This window comes from Ranitomeya variabilis, chromosome 6, assembly GCF_051348905.1.
Source record: "Ranitomeya variabilis isolate aRanVar5 chromosome 6, aRanVar5.hap1, whole genome shotgun sequence".
Classification (NCBI taxonomy): Eukaryota; Metazoa; Chordata; class Amphibia; order Anura; family Dendrobatidae; genus Ranitomeya; species Ranitomeya variabilis.
Window position 1 is genome coordinate 137,006,749 of NC_135237.1, and position 27,330 is coordinate 137,034,078.

Genomic DNA, 27,330 nt, shown 5'->3' on the forward strand with positions numbered 1-27,330 from the left:
TTCGGTGTGCTGCCTCAACTTTTTTTGGAAATATATATATATATATATATATATATATATAATTATAATATATCTAGTAGTGCACCGGAAGCCAGTGTTGAGGCAGTGACCCACAAAGTTAAAACATAAGTCTCTTTAATGCATTATCTTCACACAGAAAAGGTTCCAAGCATATAACTTCGGTGCATATAAGTTCAGTGTTCAATTCACACCAGTTTATAACAGCATCCTTTAGATTGCAGTCACTACACACGCTAGTCCTTCTCTGACTAGTTCCGTGGGTGTCCTGCACCTCTGTATCACAGTCTCTACTCACAGCCATACACAGACCTTGACATCCTCATGTCAGCAGCTGTGACACATGCCAGTCCTTCTTTCGGGCACAGGACAGTCTACCTCCAGTCTCAAGACCTGTCCACATCCATGACCAGTCATCCTGGACAGCAGCACCACTGTGTATGCTGTGGGTTGTCAGGCCTCACTCTAACCTTGACACACCTGAGACTCCTCAGACTCAACTCTAAAACCCCTCTATACTACAGGGCTTTTAACAATTGTAATTACAGCTACACCTGCGACTACAACGCCCCCTCATGGCTTCACTACACCTCTGTGCGAATCCTGGGGAGAACAAACAGCACCCCCTAGCTGTAACAGAGGTCACTGCTTCACTATATATATATATATATACAGTATATATATATATACTGTATATATACACACACATACATGTATATATATATTACATAGTCTCCTTTATTATATATATTGCTGTCCCTTATACAGTATTATTGGATTATATAGAGCCCTTTTTTTATTACATACCGTCCTCTCGTTAGATAGATAATGCAATGATGGCTGATGGAGCATGGAAAAGCTTATTTTCTAATGGAGGAGATGATTGACTGGTAGTCTGGTCATCGGCTCCTCCATCAGCATTAATTTTATATCAAACAAGAGAGCGGTCTATGTAATAAAAGAGGGCGCTGTGAATATCAAAGATAACAAGAATACACTATGTAAGAGACAGCACTGCACATAACAGCAGAGGAAGCTATATAATAAGGGACGGCACCATATATAACTAGAGAGGATGGTATGTAATAAGGGACTGTGTTATACATGATAAAAGAGGAAACTGTAACTAAGGATGGTGTTATACATAATAAGCGAGTACACTATATACTAAGGGACTATGTTAGACATAATAAGTAAGTACACTATATACTATGGGACTGTGCTATACATGAGTGCACTATATACTAGGGGACTGTGTTATACATAAAAAGTGACTGCACTATATACTGAGGGATGGCGCTATACATAATAAGAGAGTACACTATATACTGAGGGGCTGTGCAATACATAATAAGTGAGCTCACTATATACTAAGGGGCTGTGCTATGTATAATAAGTGAGTACACTATATACCAAGGGACTGTGTTGAACATAATAAGCGATAATAACATCTTCCTCCACCTCCCCCTGTTCCTAAATCCATTATAAATCCCTCTTCCTCCTGTCTCATTCCCCCCACACCCCTCATTGTCCTTCTCCCCCGCATCCCATTATTGCCCTCTCCCCCACCCCATCATTGCCTTCTCCCCAGCACCCCATCATTGCCCTTTCCACCACCTCCATCAATGCTTCCTCCCCACCACCCCATCATTGCCCATTCAACCACTTCCATCATTTCCTTCTCCCCTATCACCCCCATCATTGCCCTTTCTACCATCATTGTCCTTTCCACTACCACCATCATTGCCTTTTCCCCCACCACCCCATCATTGCCCATTCCACCACCCCAATAATTTCCTCCTCCCCCACCCCCCTGCATTGCCCATTCCACCACCTCCATCATTGCTTTCTCCCCCACCACCCCCATCATTGCCCTCTCCCCAACCACCCCATCATTGCTTTCCCCCCACCACCCCATCATTGCCCTTTCACCCACCACCCCCATCATTGCCTTCTTCCCCACCACCTCCATCATTGCTTTCTCCCCCACCCCCAATCATTGCCCTTTCCACCACCTCCATCACTGCTTTCTCCCCCACCCCCCAGCATTGCCCTCTCCCCCGCCACCCCCCCATCATTGCCTTCTTCCCCAGCACCTCCATGTTTTCCTCCTCCCCATCATCTCATCATTGCCCTTTCCAACACCACCATCATTGCTTTTTCCTACACCACCCTATTACTGCCCTTTCGACCACCAACATCATTGCTGTTTTCACCACCTCCATCATTGCCTTCTCCCCCACCACCAACATCATTGCCCATTTCACCACCTCCATCATTTCCTCCTCTCCCACCCGCCATTATTGCCCTTTCCACCACCCCATAATTGCTTTCTCCCCCACCACCCCATCATTGCCCTCTCCATCACCCCCATCATTGCCTTCTCCCCATCATCCCATCATTGCCCTCTCCCCCATCACCCCCATCAGTGCCCTCTCCTCCACCTACACACACACAGAGCACCACCTCTCTGCAGGTTCCCCCGCAGCACTACACACGCACGCACACATCACCACTCATCTCTACACAGACACACACACAGCAGACAGTACCTCTCACCTTTCTGCATGCTCTCCCGCAGCTACAACATCACCATCGCCGGCAGCTTCCTCTCACTGGCACAGCGGCCGTGGAGCTGAATGATGATGTCATCCAGCCATTGTGCTGACTGCTGTGTGAGACAAGAAGCGTGGGCAGGAAGCAGAATGGATCGTTGCAGCTCCACCATTCACTCTTGTAGGCAGCAGAGCTGCAGTGATCTCTCACTACCCACCGCACTAGAGGAAAATCTGGCCAGGTGCCCCCCGGAGCCTCGGGGCCAGATAAACAGGCCAGATTGCTCTCATTATTAGCAGAGGCCAACCGGAGCACATGCGGTATGTCCACCCCTGGCACTGCCGTTGCGGTCCGACTCCACGGTACGACACTGGTTTCAGGATTGAGTGTACATCCTCATTTCTACTGCAAACACTCCTCCACCAAGCTTTTTAACTATATACATCATGGACTCTTTGGTCTGCTCTTTCTCCTTTTCGCTGCCAGTTTCCTCCAACTTGTCCTACAAACAGTATTCTAGTCCCCATAGATAAATATCTGCGAATGTTATTTATATAATATTATGATGTGAATAATAATAGATATCTGCTATTTTTCTCTGCAGCGTTTATATTCTTCAGTTATTATGTGTATTGTTATATGTGTGATAATTATAATTATTATATGTATCATTAATACTTTGATTACTTGTAGGTGTCCTTGTTGGTTCCATTTTAAGAAATATAACACATGCTGCAACAGAACCGTCCAGCAAGCTAAAGTTAATCATGTATTCTGCGGTATGTTTACAATTCTCTTTAAGGGGGTTTTAGTAGCATTAATTAGGACCAGGTTTAATATGGAAGAGTATGTGCACACTGATTGTTTTTGCTGAGTTTTAGGAGTGGAAACTTCAAATTTTAGGAGTGTTGAGATTTTGAGAAGGATTTGGACACTTTCAGGTCCAAAGGGTATGTGCATGCAGCATCTTTTTCTAGTGGGTCCGCTTAGGAACCTGCCTGGAAAAGCAGTAAACAAACAATATCAAAGCGACATGCAGTACACATGTTCAACATTTTTGAGCTTCTTTTAGCCTCTTCAGACTTCGAAAGTCGCAACACAGTTAGGGTAGGTTCACACAAGTGTATAAAAAAAATCATTCAGAGTTTCATCCAGGAAAGTGGGACAATTTTTTTCTCACTTGTCACCAGCGTGCAGTCCAGTTTTTACAGCAGCAGCTATTAATTATGCACAAGACCTTTTACAGTTTCCTATGTTACAGAATTGCAATGTATCTGTAAAAGTTGAATGTTATTCTGTGGCTCCGTATGGCATCTCATTTTTTTTTTGTGCACCCATAGACTTGAATGAGTGTGTCTCATCAAATTTATGGAAGAAACTAGTGCACGCTGTGATTTATTTCACATGCAGATTAAGCCAGCGAAAAAAATTGCACTGCACCATTGAATAACCTTGGTCCAAGTGCTTTCCATTTTTTTCATGGACAACATTCCGACTGAAAATACGGCCATGTGAACGAGCCCTAAAAAGTGATTTCACCATTCCTCGACACTCACTATTTAGACATACAATTATAAAAATAATATATACAGTGGGTACGGAAAATATTCAGACCCCTTTAAATTTTTCACTCTTTGTTTCATTGTAGCCATTTGGTAAATTCAAAAAGTTCATTTTTTTCTCATTGATGTATACTTTGCACCCCATCTTGACTGAAAAAAAACACAAAAATGTAGTAATTTTTGCAAATTTATTAAAAAAGAAAAACTGAAATATCACATGGTCATAAGTATTCAGACCCTTGTCTCAGTATTGAGTAGAAACACCCTTTTGAGCTAGTACAGCCATGGATCTTCTTGGGGATGATGCAACAAGTTTTTCACACCTGGATTTGGGGATCCTCTGCCATTCTTCCTTGCAGATCCTTTCCAGTTCTGTCAGGTTGGATGGTGAACATGGGGGAAAGCCATTTTCAGGTCTCTCCAGAGATGCTCAATTGGGTTTAGGTCAGGGCTACGGCTGGGCCAGTCAAGAATGGTCGCAGAGTTGTTCTGAAGCCACTCCTTTGTTATTTTAGCTGTGTGCTTAGGGTCATTATCTTGTTGGAAGGTGAACTTTCGGCCAAGTCTGAGGTCCAGAGCACTCTGGAAGAGGGTTTCATCCAGGATATCTCTGTACTTGGCCACATTCATGTTTCCTTCAATGACAACCAGTTGTCCTGTCCCTGCAGCTGAAAAACACCCCCATAGCATGATGCTGCCACCACCATGTTTCACTGTTGGGATTGTATTGGGCAGGTGATGAGCAGAGCCTGTTGTCTCCACACATACCACTTAGAATTATCACCAAAAAGGTCTATCTTCATCTCATCAGACCAGAGAATCTTACTTCTCATAGTCTGGGAGTCCTTCATGTGTTTTTTAGCAAACTCTATGCAGGCTTTCATATGTCTTGCACTGAGGAGGGGCTTCCGTCGGTCCACACTGCCATAAAGGCCTGACTGGTAGAGGGCTGTAGTGATAGATGACTTTGTGGAACTTTCTCCCATCTCCCTACTGCATCTCTAGAGCTCAGCCACAGTGATTTTGGGGTTCTTCTTTACCTCTCTCACCGAGGCTCTTCTCCACGATTGCTCAGTTTGGCTGGATGGCCAGGTCTAGGAAGACTTCTGGTGGTCCCAAACTTCTTCCATTCAAGGATTATGGAGGCCACTGTGCTCTTAGGAACCTTGAGTACTGCAGAAATTCTGTTGTTACCTTGACCAGATTTGTGCCTTGCCACAATTCTGTCTCTGAGCTCCTTGGGTAGTTCCTTTGACCTCATGATTCTAATTTGGTCTGCACAGTGATCTGTGAGGTCTTATTTAGACAGGTGTGTGCCTTTCCAAGTCAAGTCCTATCAGTTCGATTAAACAAAGCTGGACTTCAATGAAGGAGTAGAACCATCTCAAGGAGGATCACAAGGAAATGGACAGCATGTAACTTAAATATGAGTGTCTGAGCAAAGGGTCTGAATACTTATGACCATGTGATATTTCAGTTTTTCTTTTTTATTAAATTAGCAAAAAGTTCTACATTTCTGGGGGGGGGTTTCAGTCAAGATGGGGTGCAGAGTGTACATTATTGTGAAAAAAATGAACTTTTTTGAATTTACCAAATGGCTGCAATGAAGCAAAGAGTGAAAAATTTAAAGGGGGTCTGAATACTTTCCATACCCATTATATATACAGTTCTGCTCCAAAGTTTAAATACCCCAGCAGAATTTTTGCTTTCTTGGCCTTTTTCAGAGAATATGAATGATAACACCAAAACTTTTTCTCCACTCATGGTTAGTGGTTGGGTGAAGCCATTTATTTCCAAACTGCTGTGCTTTCTCTTTTTAAATCATAATGACAACCCAAAACATCCAAATGACCCTGATCAAAAGTTCACATACCCCATTTCTTAACACCGTGTCTAACATCAATGAAGTCCTGAAGTCTTTTGTGGTATTTGTGGATGAAGTTGCCCACTCTTCTTGACAAAAAGCCTCCAGTTCTTGTAAATTCCTGAGCTGTCTAGCATGAACTGCGCGCTTGAGATCTGCTCAGAGTGTCTCAATGATATTGAGATCAGGAGGCTGAGATGGCCACTCCAGAACCTTCACTTAACCCAGTGGCGTATCCAGGGGGGGGGCAGCTGGGGCATGTGCCCCGGGTGCAGCCGACAGGGGGGCGCCAGTGGTATGCCTGATGATGCGGCGGTCCAAGGAGGCTCCTTGTCAAGTCATACCCAGGGGTCGGCAGGGGAGGGGGAGCGGGGGCTGTCTAATTATACTCACCTGCTCCCGGCGCGTCACATGGTACCGCTCATTACAGTAATGAATATGCGGCTCCACCTCCCATAGGGGTGGAGCCGCATACACATTACTGTAATGAGCGGTAACGGTGACCGCTCAGTACAGAAAGAAGCTGCTGGCTCCAGGGAAGCAGGGACCTGCAGTGACCACGCCAGGAGCAGTTGAGTATAACGGGGAGGGGAGCGCAGCGCTGCGCGATATTCACCGCTCCTCGTTCCAGCCGCCGCTGTCTTCAGCATCTTCTGCAGTGACGCTGAGGTCAGAGGGCACGGTGACGTGGATAGTGCGCACCCTCTGCCTGAACGTCAGCGCAGAAGACGCTGAAGATGAAGCGGCGGCTGGAACGAGGAGCGGTGAATATTGAAAGTGCCGGGGGCCTGAGCGATGGAGAGGTGAGTATGTGATTTTTTTTATCGCAGCAACAGCAAATTGGGCAAGTGTCTGTATGGAGCATCTTATGGGGCCATAATTAATGTTTGTGCAGCACTATATGGGGCAAGTGTCTGTATGGGGCCATAATCAGCGTTTGTGCAGCACTATATGGGGCAAGTGTCTGTATGGGGCCATAATCAGCGTTTGTGCAGCACTATATGGGGCAAGTGTCTGTACGGGGCCATAATCAGCGTTTGTGCACCACTATATGGGGCAAGTGTCTGTATGGGGCCATAATCAACGTTTGTGCAGTACTATATGGGGCAAGTATCTGTATGGGGCCATAATCAGTGTTTGTACAGCACTATATGGGGCAAGTGTATGTATGGGGCTATAATCAACATTTGTGCAGTACTATATGGGGCAAGTGTCTGTATGGGGCCATAATCAGTGTTTGTGCAGCACTATATGGGGCAAGTGTATGTATGTATGGGGCCATAATCAATATTTGAGCAGTACTATATGGGGCAAGTGTATGTATGGGGCAAGTGTATGTATGGGGCCATAATCAGCGTTTCTGCAGTACTATATGGGGCAAGTGTCTGTATGGAGCATCTTATGGGGCCATAATTAACGTTTGTGCAGCACTATATGGGGGAAGTGTCTGTATGGTATGGGGCCATAATCAGCTTTTGTGCAGCACTATATGGGGCAAGTGTCTGTATGGGGCCATAATCAGCGTTTGTGCAGCACTATATGGGGCAAGTGTCTGTATGGGGCCATAATCAGCATTTGTGCAGCACTATATGGGGCAAGTGTCTGTATGGGGCCATAATCAGCATTTGGGCAGCACTATATGGGGCAAGTGTATGTATGGGGCCATAATCAACGTTTGTGCAGTACTATATGGGGCAAGTGTCTGTACGGGGCCATAATCAGCGTTTTTGCAGCACTATATGGGGCAAGTGTATGTATGGGGCCATAATCAACGTTTGTGCAGTACTATATGGGGCAAGTGTATGTATGGGGCCATAATCAGCGTTTGTGCAGCACTATATGGGGCAAGTGTATGTATGGGGCCATAATCAGCGTTTGTGCAGTACTATATGGGGCAAGTGTCTGTATGGAACATCTTATAGGGCCATAACGTTTGTGCAGCATTATATGGGGCAAGTGTCTATATGGAGCATCTTATGGGGCCATAATTAACGTTTGTGCAGCACTATATGGGGCAAGTGTCTAAATGGAGCATCTTATGGGGCTATAATTAACGTTTTTGCAGCACTATACGGGGCAAATGTCTCTATGGAGCATCTTATGGGGCTATAATCAACGTTTCTGCAGCACTATACAGGGCAAATGTCTCTATGGAGCATCTTTTGGGGCCATAATCAACGTTTCTGCAGCACTATATTGGGCAAATGTGTCTATGGAGCATCTTATGGTGCCATTATTACCCTTTATGCAGGATTATATGGGGCTCCTGATTCAATATAGATATTCAAAAACACTTAACCTACTGATGTCTCAATTAATTTTACTTTTATTGGTATCTATTTTAACATTATGGGGATTCAGGAATGTACCTTGGCTTGGTCATACAGTTTCAATAGAGTTAAGGTTCAAGTGGGGGAGGTTTTTTTTTGGGGGGGCGCCAAACTGATCCTTTGCCCCGGGTGCAGGAAAGGCTAGTTACACCTCTGACTTAACCTCTCTGGGTAAATTGGGTTCTTTGTTCCACACTCCTATTTTTTTTAATTTTGGTTTTATTTTACCGTTCTTGGTATATTTCAATAAAGATTATTATTATGATTTGGACTTTTTGCTTCCATTGTTTTTCGATTTTCATTTGTGAGTTTTGCAGCAAGATGGCAATGACTCCGGCTTTTGCAAATCATATTATCATGTCCCTGTGGACATGATAACATGCAGAGAGGGACAACAAGTCTGGGGTAACCAGGGCCGGACTGGCCATCGGGCATTTCTGGCAAATGCCAGAAGGGCCGGTCCTTGTAATGGGCCGCTAGACATATCGCCCCCTCCGCGTTGTCAGTGGGCGTTCCAGAGTTCACTTCAGCAGCCAGCACGCCGGGCGGCATTTGCTTTCCTTGCACACTTGATCGCGCCGTATTAGGAGGAAGTGGGCGGTCTGATGTCCTGGTCACTAGCGCTGCAGTGAGGTAACATAGAAACAGGATGAGGGGCTGCGCTGTGCTGTGCTGCTCCAGCCATGCCTCCCGCTGCAGGCTGTGATCATCAGACCGCCCACTTCTTCCTGTCTAGTGAGGTGACAGGGCATGAGGGGGTGCAAACATTTTTCTATGCACTGATTTTATTTTTTTTTGCTGCGCCGGGTTCAGCCATTCAAAAAAGGGGCGTGCCATGCTGGAGAAGAACACTGGCCAATGAGCATCAGATTGATAGAAGAGCTGATTGGCCAGTGCTCCTGTCCCCCTGCACTGGGCGCCTCTGAGGGAGAGCCTGCACTCAAGCTGCAAGGTCAGGAATATCTCCCTGTGTTTGCTCCGAGGGACAGATAGAGAAGCCGCTCAATTCCCCACCTTCACATCTTCTCCTGCTCTGGTCCACAGCCCCGACAGAGAGAGCGGGGGAGGTGCTGAGAAAGTGCTTGCTGTGAGCAGGAGCTGTACATGTATATCAGCCTCTGCTGCAGCACAGAGTGTGTGTTATCTGTAGTGTGTATGTGTCACATGTGTGTGTGTGTTACATGTGTGTGAGGTATCTGTAGTGTGTGTGTGTATGCGTTACATGTGTGAGGTAACTAGTGTGTGTTACTTGTGTGTGCGGTATCTGTAGTGTGTGTTACTTGTGTGTGAGGTAACTGTAGTGTGTGTTATGTGTGTGCAATGTGATAATAGTCTGCAGGCCATCTGTGTTGAATTCATGTCTATTCCCCCTATGGCCACTGCAGGTTACATATGTAAAGTGGTATAACACATTTGATTGGTTTAACAAATAAAGCAAAAAAGTCGGCACAGCCTGTCAGTGCTTTACGATTTGATTCTACGACACTCGTATGTGGGCTGGTGAATTTTTATTTGTGTCAGGGCTGCTTTTTGGTCCCAGTCCGGCCCTGGGGGTAACTAACGCCCTATCTACCAGTCAAAGGGTTAATTGGCATAGGAAACACAAAGCTTCTAAAGTCTTTTTTTAAACATGAATTTAGGTTGACAACTGGGTGTTACTATTTCTGGATGAGTCTCTACGCACCTTAATATTGTCCAACCAGAAATTATACTGTTATGAGGACACACTGCTCTGGAAAAGGCAAATGTTAACACCCAGTTGTAAATGCATTCATAAATATACAGGACGCATAATAGAGACACGAACAACACAGGTATATAATAAAATAAAAGAGAATACAAGCATTTAGTATAACTGATATGTTCAAATGAATGTTCTTAAACAATCCACATTTCTATCTCTCAGCATGACACCACAGTAGCTGCTCTCCAGATGGCTCTGAATGTCTCCAATGGAAAACTCGCTCCTTATGCTGCATGTCATATTTTTGAGCTTTACGAAGCTGATGATGGGTAGGTGATAATGAGGCTTTTACATATTTATAAAAATCATCACTAAAAGTTGTCAATGGGTTGGCATTACTCAAGTGAGTTTGGGAACATACAGTAGGGCAAAACTCCAAAATATGATGTCAAAAAGGTCTAATTTACAGAATTTACAAGTATTAACCCCTTTACCCACAAGGGTTGACAACTTGCATGTTAATGACCAGGCCAATTTTTACAATTCTGACCACTGTCCCTTTATGAGGTTATAACTCTGGATCTCTTCAATGGATCCCGGTGATTCTGACATTGTTTTCATAAGTGACACTATTTTGGAAACTAGACCCCCAAGGAACTTATCTAGATGTGTTGTGAGAACTTTGAACCCCCAAGTGTTTCACTAAAGTTTATAATGCAGAGCCGTGAAAATAAAAAATCATTTTTTCCTCACAAAAATAATTTTTTAGCCCCCAAATTTTTATTTTCACAAGGGTAACAGGAGAAACAAAAGTTGTTGTCCAATTTGTCCTTTGTACGCTGATACCCCATATGTGGGGGTAAATCATTGTTTGAGCGCACGGTAAAGCTCGGAAGGGAAGGAGCACTGTTTGACTTTTTCAACGCAGAATTGGCTGGAAATGAGATCGAACATCACGTCGCATTTGGAGAGCCCCTGATGTGCCTAAACAGTGGAAACCCCCCAATTCTAACTCCAACACACCCCTAACCCTAATCCCAACTCTAACCATAACCCTAACCACACCCCTAATCCCAACCCTAACCACAACCCTAAACCCAACACACCCCTAACCCTAATCCCAACCCTAACCATAACCCTAACCACACCCCTAACCCTGACACAACCTTATCCTAATCCCAGCCGTAAACATAATCCCAACCCTAATCCTAATCTTAACCCTAACTTTAGCCCCAACCCTAACCCTAACTTTATCCCCAACCCTAACCCTAATGGGAAAATGAAAATAAATAAAAAAATTTAATTTATTATTTTTCCCTAACTAAGGGAGTGATAAAGGGGAGGTTGATTTACTATTTATAGCAGGGTTTTATAGCGGGTTTTTGTGTTTGGCAGCTGTCACACGCTAAAAGACGCTTTTTATTGCAAAAAATAGTTTTTGCATCACCACATTTTGAGAGCTATAATTTTTACATATTTTGGTCCACAGAACAATGTGAGGTCTTGCTTTTTTGCGGGACGAGTTGACGTTTTTATTGGTACCACTTTTGGGCACGTGACATTTTTTGATCGCTTTTTATTACGATTTTTGGGAGGCAGAATGAACAAAAACCAGCAATTCATGAATTTCTTTTTGGGGGGCATTTATACCTTTCCGCGTGTGGTAAAATTGATAAGGCAGTTTTATTCTTCGGGTCAGCACGATTACAGCGGTACCTCATTTATATCTTTTTTTTAATGTTTTGGTGCTTTTATACAATAAAAACTATTTTATATAAAGAATAATTATTTTTGCAAGGCTTTATTCTGAGGGCTATAACTTTTTTATTTTTTTTGCTGATGACGCTGTATGGCAGCTCGTTTTTGTGGGACAAGATGACGTTTTCAACGGTACCATGTTTATTTATATCCGTCTTTTCGCCTGTTATTCCACTTTTTGTTCAGCGGTATGATGATAAAACATTGTTTTTTGCCTCGTTTTTTTTTTTACACTGTTCACTGAAGGAGTTAACTAGTGGGACAGTTTTATAGGTCAGGTCGTTATGGACGCGGCGATACTAAATATGTGTACTTTTATTGTTTGTTTTTTTTTATTTAGATAAAGAAATATATTTATGGGAATAATATTTTTTTTTTCTTTATTTAGGATTTTTTTTTTTTTTTTTTTACACATGTGGAAATTTTTTTTAAAACTTTTTTACTTTGTCCCAGGGGGGGACATCACAGATCGGTGATCTGACAGTTTGCATAGCACTCTGTCAGATCACCGATCTGACTTAGAGCGCTGCAGGCTTACCAGCGCCTTCTCTGAGCAGGCACTCGGTAAGCCACCTCCCTCCCTGCAGGACCCGGATGCCGCGGCCATCTTGGATCCAGGCACCTGCAGCGAGGAAGGAGGTAGGAGACCCTCGGAGCAACGCGATCACATCGCATTGCTCCGGGGGTCTCAGGGAAGCCCGCAGGGAGCCCTCTCCCTGCGCGATGCTTCCCTATACCACCGGCCCACCGCGATCATGTTTGATCGTGGTGTGCCGGGGGTTAATGTGCCGGGGGCGGTCCGTGACCGCTCCTGGCACATAGCGCCGGATGTCAGCTGCGATAGGCAGCTGACACCCGTCCGCGATCGTCCGCGCTCCCCCCGTGAGCGCGGCCAATCGCGCTGGACATACTATTCCGTCCTTGGGAAGTAGGGCCCACCCCACATGGACGGAATAGTACGTCCAATGACAGAAAGGCGTTAAAGCATATCCGTCATTTTAATTTTTATTTCATATATCAATAGTACATATGAAAATAAGCAACCTTGTAATATATCTTATCAGAGGAATCTGCTTCTTTCTCTGCCAAAAATTGATTAATCACTAGCAAAATTCTCAATTCTGGGGTAAAATCTGTATTCAGTGTAGACAGACTTTCCCATTACTGAGATAGGAGGGGGCAGATTCTTATTTTTTGTAAAGTTGTAAAAAAAATGTCAAACTCATTCCAGTAAGGGGTAGAGTAAAAACTAGAATATCACTTCTAGACATAAAATTTCATTTCTTAAGATGGGTTAAATTTATCAAACATTATTCTACACTGATAAATTTGATGCAAAAAAGTAGCAATGCAACAACAAGGAAAATGGCATCCAATAAAAAGGACATGCAGGAAAAAAATTGCAATAATCAGAGAAGATTGTTATTGAGTCTCATGGTGTGGACTACAGCACAAAACATGCAGAAAAAATGTATCATTTATGCTACATATGAACATGGCTCTATATTATATTTTTAAACATAATCAAAATATTTTTGTTTAAAATCTCCAGGAAATACACTATTGAAATGTACTATCGAAATGACTCATCAGTAGATCCCTACTTGCTCACCTTGCCAGGCTGCTCTCCATCATGTCCTCTGACAATGTTTACTGAGTTAACATCTTCAATAATTGTAGACGACTGGAAGAAAGAATGTGGAGTCAAGAAAGATGAGGATAAAAGCTCAGGTATGATCGTTCTTTTTAATATTATGTGAATCAGATATTTTGAAAATAACAAAACATTATGTTACCTTAACTGACTGTAACACAAAATGTTTGTCCCATTATGGATATCAGATACATACAGCACCTTGAAAAGGTAATCATTCCACGTGAACATTTACACATCTGAAATTTGTGACTTGCATTTGTGTTCAGCCCCCTGTAATCTGATATTCCTTAGTAAAATCCTAAGTGACCAATTGCCTACAGAAGTTAAATAATTAGTAAATTGAGTCCACCTGTGTATAATTTATTCTCAGTATAACTACAGCTGTTCTGCGAAGGCCTCAAAGGTTTGTTTTAGAACAGTAGGAATCAAACAGCATCATGAAAACCAAGAAACACATCGGACAGGTCAGGGACAAAGTTGTGGAGAAGAGTAAAGCAGGGTTAGGTTATTAAAAAATAGCCCAAGCTCTGAACATCTCACATCTCACTGTCCAAACCATCATCCAGAAATGGAAGGAGCATGGCACAACTGCAAACCTACCAAGATATGGCCGTCCACCAAAACGGACATCCCAAGCAAGAAGAGCTCTAATTAGAGAACCGGCCAAGAGGCCCATGGTCACTCTGGAGGAGCTGCAGAGATCCACAGCTCAGGTGGGAGAATTTGTTCCCAGGACAACTATTAGTCCCATAGTCCACAAATCTGGCCTTTATAGAAAAGTGGCAAGAAGAAAGCCATTTGTGAAAGCAAGCCATAAAATGGCTCATTTGCAGTTTGCAAAAAGCCATGTAGGATACTCAGATAGCATGTTGAAGAAGAGGCTCTGGTCAGATGAGACCAAAGTAGAACTTTTTAGGTTAAATGTAAAATGCTATGCATGATGGAAAACTAGCACTGCACATTACTGTGAAAACACCATCCTCACCAACAAACATGGTGGTGGCAGCAACATGCTGAAATACTTTTTTTTTTTTTTTACTGTTTCAGCAGTGATAGGAAAGCTAGTCAGAGTTGGTGGGAAGATGAATGAAGCTAACTACAGAACCTGGAGGAAAGCCTGTTAGAGACTGCAAAAGACTTGAGACTGAGGCGCATGTTCACCTTCCAGCAGGACAATGACCTTAAACATACTGTCAGCGTTATAATGGAATGGTTTATATCAAAGCATATTCATGTGTGTGAATGGCCCAGTCAAAGTTCAGACCTAAATCCCATTGAGAATATGTGATAAGACTTGAAAACTGCTGTTCACAGATGCTCTCCATCCAATCTCACGGAGCTAAAGTGAATATGCAAAGAAGAATGGGCAAAAATTTCAGCCTCTAGATCGTAGAGACACTCCTCATGTCCTACAAAGTATTGACTCAGGCAGGCTCAATACAAATGCACATCATAATTTTCAGATTTATAATTTTAAAATATTTACAAAACCATGTATCATTTTCTTTACACTTCATAAATACTTGATGCTTAGTGTTGGTATATCACATAATATCCAAATAACAAAATGCATTTAAGTTTATGGGTGTAATATGAAAAAATGTGGAAAAGTTCATGGGGGATGAATACTTTTTCAAGAACTGTATCAAATCCAGGAGCAATAAACTATCGGAATTCAATCTGATAGATATCACACCAGAGTATTATTAAGGCATACTAGTGGGTTAAAATCACAGGTCTGAATTCTGTGTCGCGCACACAAAGAGGAAGTGACAGGGAAGTAGGAGGGACCACGCCACAGGGCTGGGGGCAATGAGTAAGCTGGCGTCCCTGCATGGAGGGCGAAGGGGACACCAAGCAGGGGTGCCGGCAGCAGCATTACACATGTGCTTATTACTTTTGCAACATCTGGTCATAGACATTCATTTTTTGAGAATTGGACTAGCATCATTCCGATCATTCAGACCACCAGAACCTAGGGTTTCCTCACGCAAAATCAGCTCTGCTTCCTTCTTTAAAGGGGTTGTCCGGTCCAAATCGTTAAGTCTGCAGTCACTCTGTGTGACTGCAGACCTATGAATCCCCCAAGCACATGCACTGTGATTAGTAGTAGTAGATTATGTCTGTCTCTTCCACCACCTGTTACTGGTATGTGACAAGAACCCAAAAAATCGCATGTAGTTTGGATTACTCCCATGATATTCACACTCACATGTTGGATTAATGTAGGCGAGCCCTTTCCTGTCTGAAGGGATTTTTGCTAAATCGTTTATTCATCGGTCGTTTCATCTTTCATATGTAAAAATGTTGACAATCACTTATCACTGCATATACCAGGAACTGTGATCTGTAAGTCAAAAACTGATTTATCTGGGAATGAAAGCCTCCCAGATTAATTTGGGTGACCTTGCCCAGGTAATTACAGTAATTACATACATACATACATGCATACATTTAAAGTTCTCTTTCAGTACCTTTTATCTAACCAGTTCCCACTATGCATGTTCTCTATGAAATGACCTTTAACTACAATATCTTTCACATTTTTACATCACCTGAATGACATAATAGGCTTCCTACATGCCAACTCTGGCAGAGTTTAATCACTTTCCAACGCGTACAAATCATTTTTAGTTGTTGATTTTATAATCTATTCCAAGAGGCTATACTTAATGACAAAAAAAGTGCTTATTTTTCTTTTTTTTTTCCGAGAGAATTATGGTCTCATTTATTGGCTCTATAAAAATATTCTACAGTTTTTCGTGGATAACTTAAATTGATAAATCTATCTCTAAGTTTTTGTGATTGTTTTAAAAATCTCTCCTTAGTATTGTTGATCCTTTTGAGGTATAAAATCTATCCATAGGGTAAAGATTTCTTTGTATGACACGGGTGATAGCTGTGATAGTGCAAGAGAAAGTTAGTTGCTGTCGGTTTTTGATATTGTTGTGTGAATAAGGGGCGATCATGAATAAATATTTTGACATGCAATATATCTATATGAACACCACATATTTTTGTAGTAGAGGTTCATTTGGTTATTATTCAGTTATTATATAAATTCATCAAATTCCTTATTAAAGTCTGACCAAAACTACAAAAACATCATCTGTATACCTGAGAAATAAGTGAATATGTTTAGTAAATGGGTTAAGTAAAAAAATATTTGGGACTCAATTTCTGACAAAAAAAAATTAGCGACAGTTGGGACCACAGGGGTAGTACTACATCCAGGAACCTATTAATTAAATTAGATTAAAATGAATATCATTCCAGTAAAATAGCAATTTTCCCATGAAGATCAGCCAATAGCCGAGCTTCACAGGAGGACCAAGATGGCAAACCAATATGACATTTCTTTTTCTAAGCTAACAAGCCCACCTTTTCCAACCTCTCATCATAGGAGAGTCCTTCATCCCTTGTAATAATCCAGTTGCCAAATTGTACTGACTAACTTTCCAATATTATTTTTGAAATGAGGAACCCAAACCTGAATCCCTTATTTAAGATGTGCCTGAACAAGTAATTTATAGATGGTCAACCATACATTGGGATCACAGGATTTTTTTTTTATACACCCTAAAATCTTGTTTGTGTCGTGATCCAGGCCGGGGTTTGTTTCTTGCTCTTCTCTTCCCAGTCTGGTCATGCGGGGGCTAACTTTCTTTGCCTCATTTTGGGATCTGTTTTGCTATTTCAGCCCACAGACCCTGCAGGCAGCGTCAGCTACAGTTATTGACCCCGGCTTGAGTGACTAACCCCATTACACCCTGATTTGTCCTCTGCCCGTTTACGCTGTTCCCCTGCCTTCCCATTCCTGCTTCTCTGTTCTTGCTGTGTGCTCCCCATGCTGTGACCTTGGTATCTAACCCGGCTTGTCCTCTGACCTGTTTCTCTGTCTTACGTCTCTGGCATCTCCGCTCCCGACTGGCTCTGACTTCTTTGGCTTGTATCTGACCATGTGCATTGTTGTTTCCCCTGGCACTGCGTTTCCCATCCGTTCCTGACCCGGCTTGTCTGACCTCTCTCTCCACCTAGTGGCGCCTGCGCTGCCTCACTGAAGTTTACGTCATGACTGCTACTTATCTTCCCTCTCCAGCACCCCCAGGGATAGGACGTACGATACTGCACTGCCGCAGCATTAGTTTGCTTTTGCAGCTGTTGCTTGACATTGAGTACTGTTGCTTAGTTTATTGTAATTCGAATACAGAAGTCCTTCTCCTGTTCTGTACTACCTACTATATTTCAATGCCAACAACTCTTGTCCCAAGCCATTTTTATACACATGTGCATATAGTGTCTCTTAGTCCCTGCATTTTAACCTTCAGTACATTGTTGTTGGATGGTATAGTATCAAATGCCTTTGAAAAATCCAGATTATAATGCCCTCAAATATTTACACAGATCCACCTTCTTATTCTTCTTAAATATCAGTACTACGTCAGCCATTCTCCAATCTTATAGCACCGACCCACAGAAAAGTCTAGGGGTATGTGCCCACGGTCAGGAATCGGCAGCGCTTTGAACGCAGCACGTGTCCGCTGCATCCAAAGCGCTGAGAGATTTTGAATGCAGGTGATTCCGCATGTGTTCATTGAACTGTGCAGAATCACCATACCTAATACATTGGATGGTTGGATGGGTGACATTTATCTTGCGGAGACTCTTATCTCTGCAAGATAAATTGACATGCTGCAGTCTGGAAAGTCGCAACACATGTCCGTCTCCGTGGGTGATCCGTGGGCATCAGTGCACACATAGTGGACATGGGATTTCTTAAAATCCCATCCACTATGCTATAATATCTGGACGCTGTGGGTTGGATGCTGCGGATGTACACAGCATCCAACCTGCAGCTTTTTCTGACCGTGGGAACATACCCTAAGAAGATGAGATACAGTGGCCTGTCAGTTACTGAGCTCAACTCCCTCAACATCTGTGATTGAATACCTTCTGGGTCGGGGGGCTTTATCAGTTTGCTCAGACGCTGAAATACTTCTTTTTGTGCTATGTGTGTTATTTTGGGTGCATAACCTTAATTACACTCTTGCTGAATGATACCTGACACAGGCAGTTCATTTGTGGAAAAGGACTACATAAAAAGTGTGAAAAAAGTTCAACACTGGTTGTCTTATTAGCTTAGTGTAGGTGTAAGGATCTGTTGCATCAAGGCTAAACATCAGTGAAACTGGTACCTCTACTTGTGTCAGTTTGTATATAATTTATTATTGGGGAACTCACATTTTGGTCAAGGAGGTATGACTCTGGTTTACAAAAGTAAACTTTGGTTTGCTAGAGAAACTAATGAAAAATGTATAGAGTTAGTAGATGGTACATAGCTTAAAAGGCTACACAGAAGTTCCGGGATTGCGAGTACGTGTTGAGGCAAAATACTTGTCAGAAACACTTCAGTTACATGAAGCAGCTTGTATGGGCCCTTGATACTTCAAGTTCTATCTTCAGCACTCTTCCTTGCAGTACTCATGCCCCGAACCTGTCAAGCCTTGTATTTTTACTTCCAGGTCTGGCTCACACATTCCCTCCATCCTTATATTCTCTTTTGCTATGTCAGGGTCCCACAAACCCACAAATGTACCTTTCTGGTCTTACAGCTCCATACAGGCTGAAGCTGAGCTCTTTCCTGTCTGCTACAAGAAAGTTTTGGCCATATCTCTAATCCAAATGGACACTTTTACACTTCACTAAATTGCTTGCTACCACTGTTATCCACCTTGACACACACTTAACAACAACGCACAACTAGATCTCTCAATATGAACTTCCAACTAGGACTTTGGTACCTAAGATTCTCCCTTGCTGCAGGGCATCTTATAACTATTATCTATTCCCAGACCCTTTTTCTATAGTGTTTCTTTCTCTAAAATCATCACATTTAAAGGTATTAAAATACAATAGAACAAACTATTTCAAAAACCAATATCACAGCATGTGTACAAGGCATAAAAGACTTTGGGCCAAACTCATCAAATCTGGTCATTTCTATGCCTGTCTTGATGAATTGTGCAATGCATTAAGCTGCATCTAAACATATTAGGAACATCTTTCAAATGCTGTGCGCCACTGACAGAAATGACAGTCCTGTCGGGAACTGGAGTACGTTTCTGAAGTACGTTTCTGAAGTAACTTAGATGCCTAGATTATGATTAATTAGATGGGCGCACTTAGTTCTGACCCGTTCCAGCCCTGCCCACTTTTCGAAAATTTGGAGGAGTAGACCAGGAGTAGCGTAAAAACTGGGGAAAACATCTTGATGAATTGGGCCCAAAGTATTTGGTGCAATTCGGTGAATCTATGACAGTATCATACACTGGCAGCAGAATCTTCAGGGGTGCCACTGATGTCCCACTCCTTTTCATAGGTCCTATATCTTTATAATAAATCATACAGTATCACACTGGGCTCTGTAGTGCAAGTGTATATATCACAGTGCTAGTTACAGTAGAAATATTACCTTCATTTATTACAGTGATGTCCTGAAACTAAAACTTTCAGCATGCACAAACACCCCAGACTGTAAGGGCATGATGGGAGTTGTAGACATTTGTTCTAATATATGCCAAATTTCGAGGAAATTACTGATTCACTATTACCTGTCTTATCCCTTTCTCCCTCCAACTTATTTTTACTATTCTATTTTCTGCCGATTTTTGTTTAGGCTATGTCACATGTTATTGAGGTACAAGTTTTTGTTAAATTTTTTCTGTACCCTAACTATAATTGATGAAGAATAAAACAGTCACCTCACCTTGGAGTTCTATGCAGCAACGTAGCCTGGGGCTGCTGAATGCTGCACCCATTTCTGAGCAGGAGGGCCAAAATTACATTTGGAGAGGGAGGAAGACACAGGGAAGGTTGAGGCGAGTCCACTTACACTTAGAGCCATATCACGCAGGACTGGAGGTCTGAGATTACAATCCAGCCTTAAATGCAATGTGCTTTAATTACATTAGAATACAATACATTTGTTTGGGGATAAGGGGTTAAGTACCAGACTGTAGGAAGGGACTCGGGGAAAGTCGGTAGGCTAGGGGGTGCAAAATACTTGCCTTGTCCCAGGCACCAGCAACATACTCTACACCACTGAGTGCCGATTGTATTTAGGAATGGTAGATTATGTTTTATAATAATCAATAGTACATGTGTTTGTCTTATTAATCTATTTTGTGGATTTTCTTCAGGTGCTGTTGTTGGACTCGTCATTGCGGTGACCTTCCTGAGTTTAGCAGTTCTTGGTCTCCTGATCTTTTATTGCCGCAAAAGGAAAAACTTGTTAAACTATGAGACCGTGTAATTACAGACTAGAAAAATATCCTGGCTCAGGTAGCTAATATTAGTGACAGCTGTCACCATGCAACATTATGGGTAGTCAGTTGTATCCTGACCGAAGACCACTAAAATGGAAACATGGACATTTTCAGTTCTTTGGTGCAGTATACATCACGTGGAATCGTGCAAGTGCCGGAATAACATAGAACCGTACAATCGATGCAAAGTAAAGGCAAATCTACTACAAATACACAAAATGCTATAATACAAAGACTATGTGTTCTGTATTCAAAAAGCTAATGACAGGGTTATTCTTATTAGTAATGAAATTTATACTTTTTAATACATTTGATATAGTTAGTTTTCTTGATTTTATTTGTATTAGACTCTGATATATTACATACCTCTTATGGATATACATACGACGACTTTCGTCACTCATAAATTTCGACATCCAAAAAATATATACTCTGCTTGTATGCATTTTTTGGCTATTTACCTCAGTACAGAGTAAAATTGTCTACTACACTATTCAATACAGTCAGCCAAAAAATAATCATATGGCGTCCTTCAGATGAATGGAGTCCTATAGATTGATATCACCTATGTGCAAGAGCTTTCCTGTCATATAGTGAGAGTAAGGCTCTAACACATGTTTAGAACTTAAAGGGGTGGAATACTGTTTTTTTTATTGATTGGTACGGGTGCGACATTTGGCATCCCCACGGATTAGCTGTTACTGTCATTTCCACAGGGGCCGTGGCCACTATAGTTTTACTAGAGCTTCTGTGTTCCACCAGCATCTGAGAACTTCCTGGCCGACACCGATCACTGTGTTACAAAGGTTTTGTCCCTCGGACAATTTTGAGTGTTCCTGGTAGATTTTTTCATGCTGATTTCAGAAATGACTTCAGATTTTTCCTATCACGTAAGGTTTTGGAGAAATTATATGAAACATTATAATATTCTGTTATCATTCTAAAAACACGGATTACACTGCGCAACAAATTTCAGGGAAGTTCTTGTCCCCTGTGAAAATTGTATTGTATCTTATAGATTTTGATATGCTGAACACGAATATGTCCTCCAAAAGTCTGTATCACGTAAGGTTTTTAACCCCTTCATGACCGGAGTTTTTTGCGATTTTTCGTTTTTGCTATTTTTCGTTTTGCTATTTTATTTTTCCCTCAATATGGCCGTGTGAGGGCTTATTTTTTGTGGGACGAGCTGACATTTTTAATACCAGTTTTGTGCAGATACATTCTTTTGATTGCCAGCTATTGCATTTAAATGCAATGTCGTGGCGACCAAAAAAAGTAATTCTGGCGTTTTGATTTTTTTATCGCTACGTCGTTTAGGGATCATATTAATTCTTTTTTTTTATTGATAGCTCGGGTGATTCTGAACACGGCGATACTAAATATGTGTAGGTTTGATTTTTTTTTTAATTGTTTTATTTTGATTGGGGCGAAAGGGGGGGTGATTTGAACTTTTATGTTTTTTTATCTTTTTTATATTTTTAAACACTTTTTTTTTACTTTTGGCATGCTTCAATAGCCTCCCATAGGGTGGCGTTCATAGCAATCTACCATCAACAACCATAGAGGTCTCGAGGAGACCTCTGGTTGTGATGGCAACGCAGCAATGACCTCCGATCACGTGACGGGGGTCATCGCTGCTCGTATTTCCGGACCGGCGTCCAGAAGTGCATTTAAATGCCCGCTGTCAGAGTTGGACAGCGGCATTTAACTACTTAATAGGCGTGGACGGATAGCGATTCTGCTTGTGCCTATTGCGGGCACATGTCAATTGTTAAAAACTGCTGACATGTCGTGGCTTTGAGGTGGGCTCACCGCCGGAGCCCACCTCAAAGCAGGGGATACGGCCAGCTAACATACTATTACGTCAAATGGCAGTAAGGGGTTAAGAAAAAACAGTTTATAGTCTACATTATGACGTCCGAGACACTAAATACATGTGCATCGATGTCAGTAGCAAAAGCAATTGTTCAAAAGTGTTTTGCAGACGAGTTTCGTTTATAATTATCTCGTCTCGGACGTCATAATATAGACTATAAACTGTTGTTTCTTAAAAACCTTACGTGATACAGACTTTTGGAGCACATATTCGTGTTCAGCATATCAAAATCTGTAAGGTAAGATACAATAAAATTTTCTCAGGGGACAAGAACCCCTGAAATTTGTTGCGCAGTGTATAGTTGATCGATGGGAGTACCGGGGGTTGCACCCCCATGGACCAGATATTGATGAGCTATACTAATGAAAGGTCACTAATAAAAAAAAAAGTATTAGCCAACCTCTTCAACTTTGATATGCAACTAATCATATTTTTGTAAAGTCATGTTGTAAATGTGTTCATTTGGTCAATAACAAGTTCATTAAAGATGGTAGCATTTTACACATTTCTCGGACTCATTTCTTCTTAAAGAGGTATTCCCATCTGCTACATTTATGGTTTATCCACAGGATATGCCATAAATATATAGCAGTTAAGAGGAAAAAAAACATACAAAAGGAACTCCAGGGAACTTCTAAATGTTTTGAAGGCTATTGTGTAATCTGAACAACTCAAACACAAAATGGACTTCTAATTAGTGAATCATAGCATTCCGCACTTAAAGAAGAAATCTCAGTAAAACAATTTTTCCTAAACCACCCTAATTACGTATGTGTTATAGTCAAAGTGTATTAAAATACTTACACATCATCATCTTCCCCGGTGTCTAGTGCGATGCTGGTACTCTTCTGGCCCACATGACCTGATCACAGACTAACTGGCTCACGTGGGGTTCATGTGTGTAAAATAAGCCACTTTCTCAAGGTAAGATTATGGACAGTCGTTTTGGTTCTCAGTGGAAAACATGCACATCCCTACCCACTGTGAGATAGTAAAGGTGAAGACATGTTAGAAGGGCCAAAAGAGTACTGGAGTGGTTATTGGCAAGTGTTTTAATACACGTGCACTGCATAACACACATAATTGAGAGGGTTTAGGGAAAAAAATACTGAGTTTGTTGTAAAAAAATACACCGAGCTTTACTTACCGTCTCTGGGCCAGGGCTGGTTCTCCGCTGTTGCTTCCTGCATCATGTCGACAGCGCTGCAACCAATCAGTGAGCTCAGTGGCTCTGAGTGACCTGTGTCATCAGCTTGGGCAGAGACACTGAGCTCTGTTATTGGCTACAGTGCTGTCGACTTTAAGTCAGTTCTATAGACAATAACTGACACCGAGAGCAGTGGCAGAGACTCTGCACTCGATGCAAGAAAGGTCAGTAAGACTTACCGTATTTTTCTGACTACAAGACGCACTTTCCCCCCCCAAAAAAAAAGGGGGGAAAATGGGGGGTGCATCTTATTGTCGTAATGCAGGCTTACCGGCAGTGGTGTGGTGGTGGCGGCAGAGGTGCGGCGGCGGCAGAGGTGCGGGGATGATGAGCGGTATGGCGTGAGCAGGGTCCCTTCCACAGGTTAGGTGACGCAGCGGCCCGGTATACAATGTGAGCGGCAAAGCCGGGTTAATCACCGGTTTCTCGGTGGTGGCGGCCATCTTCCTGATGCCGCGCGTGCGCAGATGGAGTGCTCTGCTTCCCGGGGCTTCAGGAAAATGGCCGCGGGAGGCCGCGCGTGCGCAGATGGAGATTGGGGCGGCCATTTTCCTGAAGCTGAGTTCGCAGATTTAGATCTCATCTGCACTGACTCTCTGCACAGCAGAAGTGATGTAGTGACATCATTGCATCTGCTGTCTCAGTCACATATGCTGTGACTGTTGGAAGGAGTCGGTGGTACTGTCCTCCACCATTATATTCACCGCTATGTGCATTCTGAAGATGCAGATGATGGTGAAATCTGGATGCAGGTCAGCTGTATGGTGAGACCTGCGGACCAGAGTTTTCGGGTGTTTGGCTATCACAGATAGCCCGGTCCGATTTCCACATTTTGCCCAGGTCTGTTATATATGAGCCATATACTAATCTGTGTACTGGGTGTTATGTACTATACCAGTGATGGGGAACCTTTTAGAGACCGAGTGCCAAAACTGCAATCTAAAACCCACTTATTTATCGCAAAGTGCCAACACGGCAATTTAACCAGAATACTGAGTTTTTAGATTAAAAAAACTCTTACATTAGCACGCTATAGCGTCTATAGCAAAGAGATTGTTAGCTCTGCACTCCAAGCCAAACATACTAGCCACCGATTGAAGTGGAGATCTGTTGTGAGTATGAAGGGGACTTTTATTGAAAAGTAAAATTGCCAAGTTGTTTGTTTTTTACAACCTATTTGCAATTGTAACCATTTATCATGATGAGAATAAGCATTAAGCATGGGATATCAAACTAAATGCACATATTCCACCATACAGTGTAATGGGCTTCACATAGTGCTCCATAGAGTGCAATGGGCCCTACATAGTGCTCCATACTGTATAATGGCCACATATGATGTTGCATACTGTATAATGGCCACACATAGTGCTCCATACTGTATAATGGCCCCACATGATGCTGCCTACGGTATAATGGCACCACATGATGCTCCATGCTGTATAATGGCCACACATAGTGCTCCATACTGTATAATGGCCCCACATGATGCTCCATACTGTAGAATGGCCACACATAATGCTCCATACTGTATAATAGCCCCACATGATGCTGCCTACTGTATAATGGCCCCACATGATACTCCATACTGTATAATGGCCCCACATGATGCTCCATACTGTATAATGGCCACCCATAGTGGTCCATACTGTATAATGGCCCAACATGATGCTCCATACTGTAGAATGGCCACACATAGTGCTCCATACTGTATAATGGTCCCACATGATGCTCAATACTGTATAATGGCCCCACATGATGATGCATACAGTATAATGGCCCTACATGATGCTGCATACGGTATAATGGCAGCATATACTGCTCCATACTGTATAATGGCCTCAAATTAAAAAAAAAACAAAAACTACTCACCTCTGCCTGTTCCAACACTGATCTGGTCTCTTCATATATCAGTCCTACCTGTTGGCACGCGCGCCATCTCAGCAATAGTGCCACCGCCACTCTCCTCAGCCCTCAACCCTGATGGGAGAGTTAGGAGCAGAGGAGAGTGGCCGCAGCACCAGCACTAGTGAAGAGGGTCCAGGAGATTACAAGTCATGTGACAAGGCTTGTTAAAGGGTCTACATTGACATCTAGGATTTCTACTTCCTATAGATGGGCACTAGAGTTCTAGTCCTCTTTCTCTCTGAAGAGATAATTTGCAGTTCAGGGGGTTTAAACAGATGACAGCCTTGTGCTGGGGCTCACAGAAAGGAACTAGGAATTAACTGCATAGTTCCCTGACTGAGCAGCACCAACAGACACAGGAATTAAAGGGGTATTCCCTTCTCCAAGATCCTATCCCAATATGTAGTAGGTGTAATAATAATAATAATAATAATAATAATAATATTAGCCAATACCTCCAAATAGAAATGTAGTATGGTTGTTCTGATTTGCTATATCTCTTTCCTCATGAGCAGGCATTGCAGGACCTTATGCATCAATGGTTACAACCACTAACAACTAGGTAACTGTCATTATATGAGTGGTCGTAAATATGGACAGCAAAGTACTTCAGTGCTCAGGTGCTGGGAAAGGTCTAAGAGACCCAGCGAATGTGCACTGCAGTACTTTAGTCTGCCCTCGTCAGGGCAGAGAAGTATGCCTGCGCAGGAACGTGATGTCGGGGAAACGGTGTGGATGACATAGTGACGCGTCATCCACATGAAGCAAAAAGTAAGGCGGGAGCGCAAGAAAAAGGGAGGTGCCAGACCAAGACCAGCGACATCCCTCGGACCAGACCGCTCCGCATAATAAAAGGAGTTTTTCTTTTCTTGCAGGTTGGGTTGTGAGCATATATACTGCATTATACAGTAGAATGCTGTATATCAGCCCTGAAAGGTGGTGGTGTTATGTCATATTGTTCACACCTGGTGACAGGTTCACTTTAAGGATGTAAAAAAGGACATACAGATGGAGTATGAATGACAATACTGATAAAAAACGGATGCAATATCAAAAATGATAATTTATTCAAACCAGAAGCAGAAGAACTTAAATATAAATTCCTCCAGAGAAGTTATCCTCTAAGATTGTTGGAGGATACGGTCATACGAGTAAGTAGCTGGGCGCAACAATATGTCCTTATGGCCGGGGACACACTTAACGTATAAAAAAAGGTCCGTTTTTCACCGCCGAGAATCGCACAAATGTTTCAAAAACAGTGATCCGTGTGCAGTGCGAGTATGCGATTTCCTCGCATCAAATGATCCGTGTGACATCCGTGTGACATCCGTATGGCATCCGTATGCCGAGATTTTCTCGCAAGCTTGCAAAACCGACATCTAATGGATTTATGTGCTCAAATGTTCGGGAAAACATATATACAGTATATATATATATATATATATATATATATATATATATATATATATATATATATATATATATATATATAGATACACTCACCGGCCACTTTATTAGGTACACCATGCTAGTAACGGGTTGGACCCCCTTCTGCCTTCAGAACTGCCTCAATTCTTCGTCA

At 42.4% G+C, this 27,330-nt stretch overlaps 1 protein-coding gene across 2 annotated transcripts in view; it reads left to right on the top strand.

Annotated features, from left to right (window-relative positions):
• Positions 1-23,134, top strand: part of ACP3 (acid phosphatase 3) — a 141,924-nt gene extending 118,790 nt beyond the window's left edge. Inside the window, exons 8-11 of one of the 2 annotated variants that reach the window (XM_077269032.1) lie at positions 3,268-3,353; positions 10,237-10,343; positions 13,325-13,503; positions 20,629-23,134. In XM_077269032.1, coding sequence (XP_077125147.1) covers positions 3,268-3,353; positions 10,237-10,343; positions 13,325-13,503; positions 20,629-20,741 — 485 coding nt within the window. In that variant the 3' untranslated portion in view covers positions 20,742-23,134. The remainder of the gene's footprint in view (positions 1-3,267; positions 3,354-10,236; positions 10,344-13,324; positions 13,504-20,628) is intronic. The other variant, XM_077269033.1, reaches the window with a different exon arrangement.
• The last annotated feature ends 4,196 nt before the right edge of the window (positions 23,135-27,330 follow it).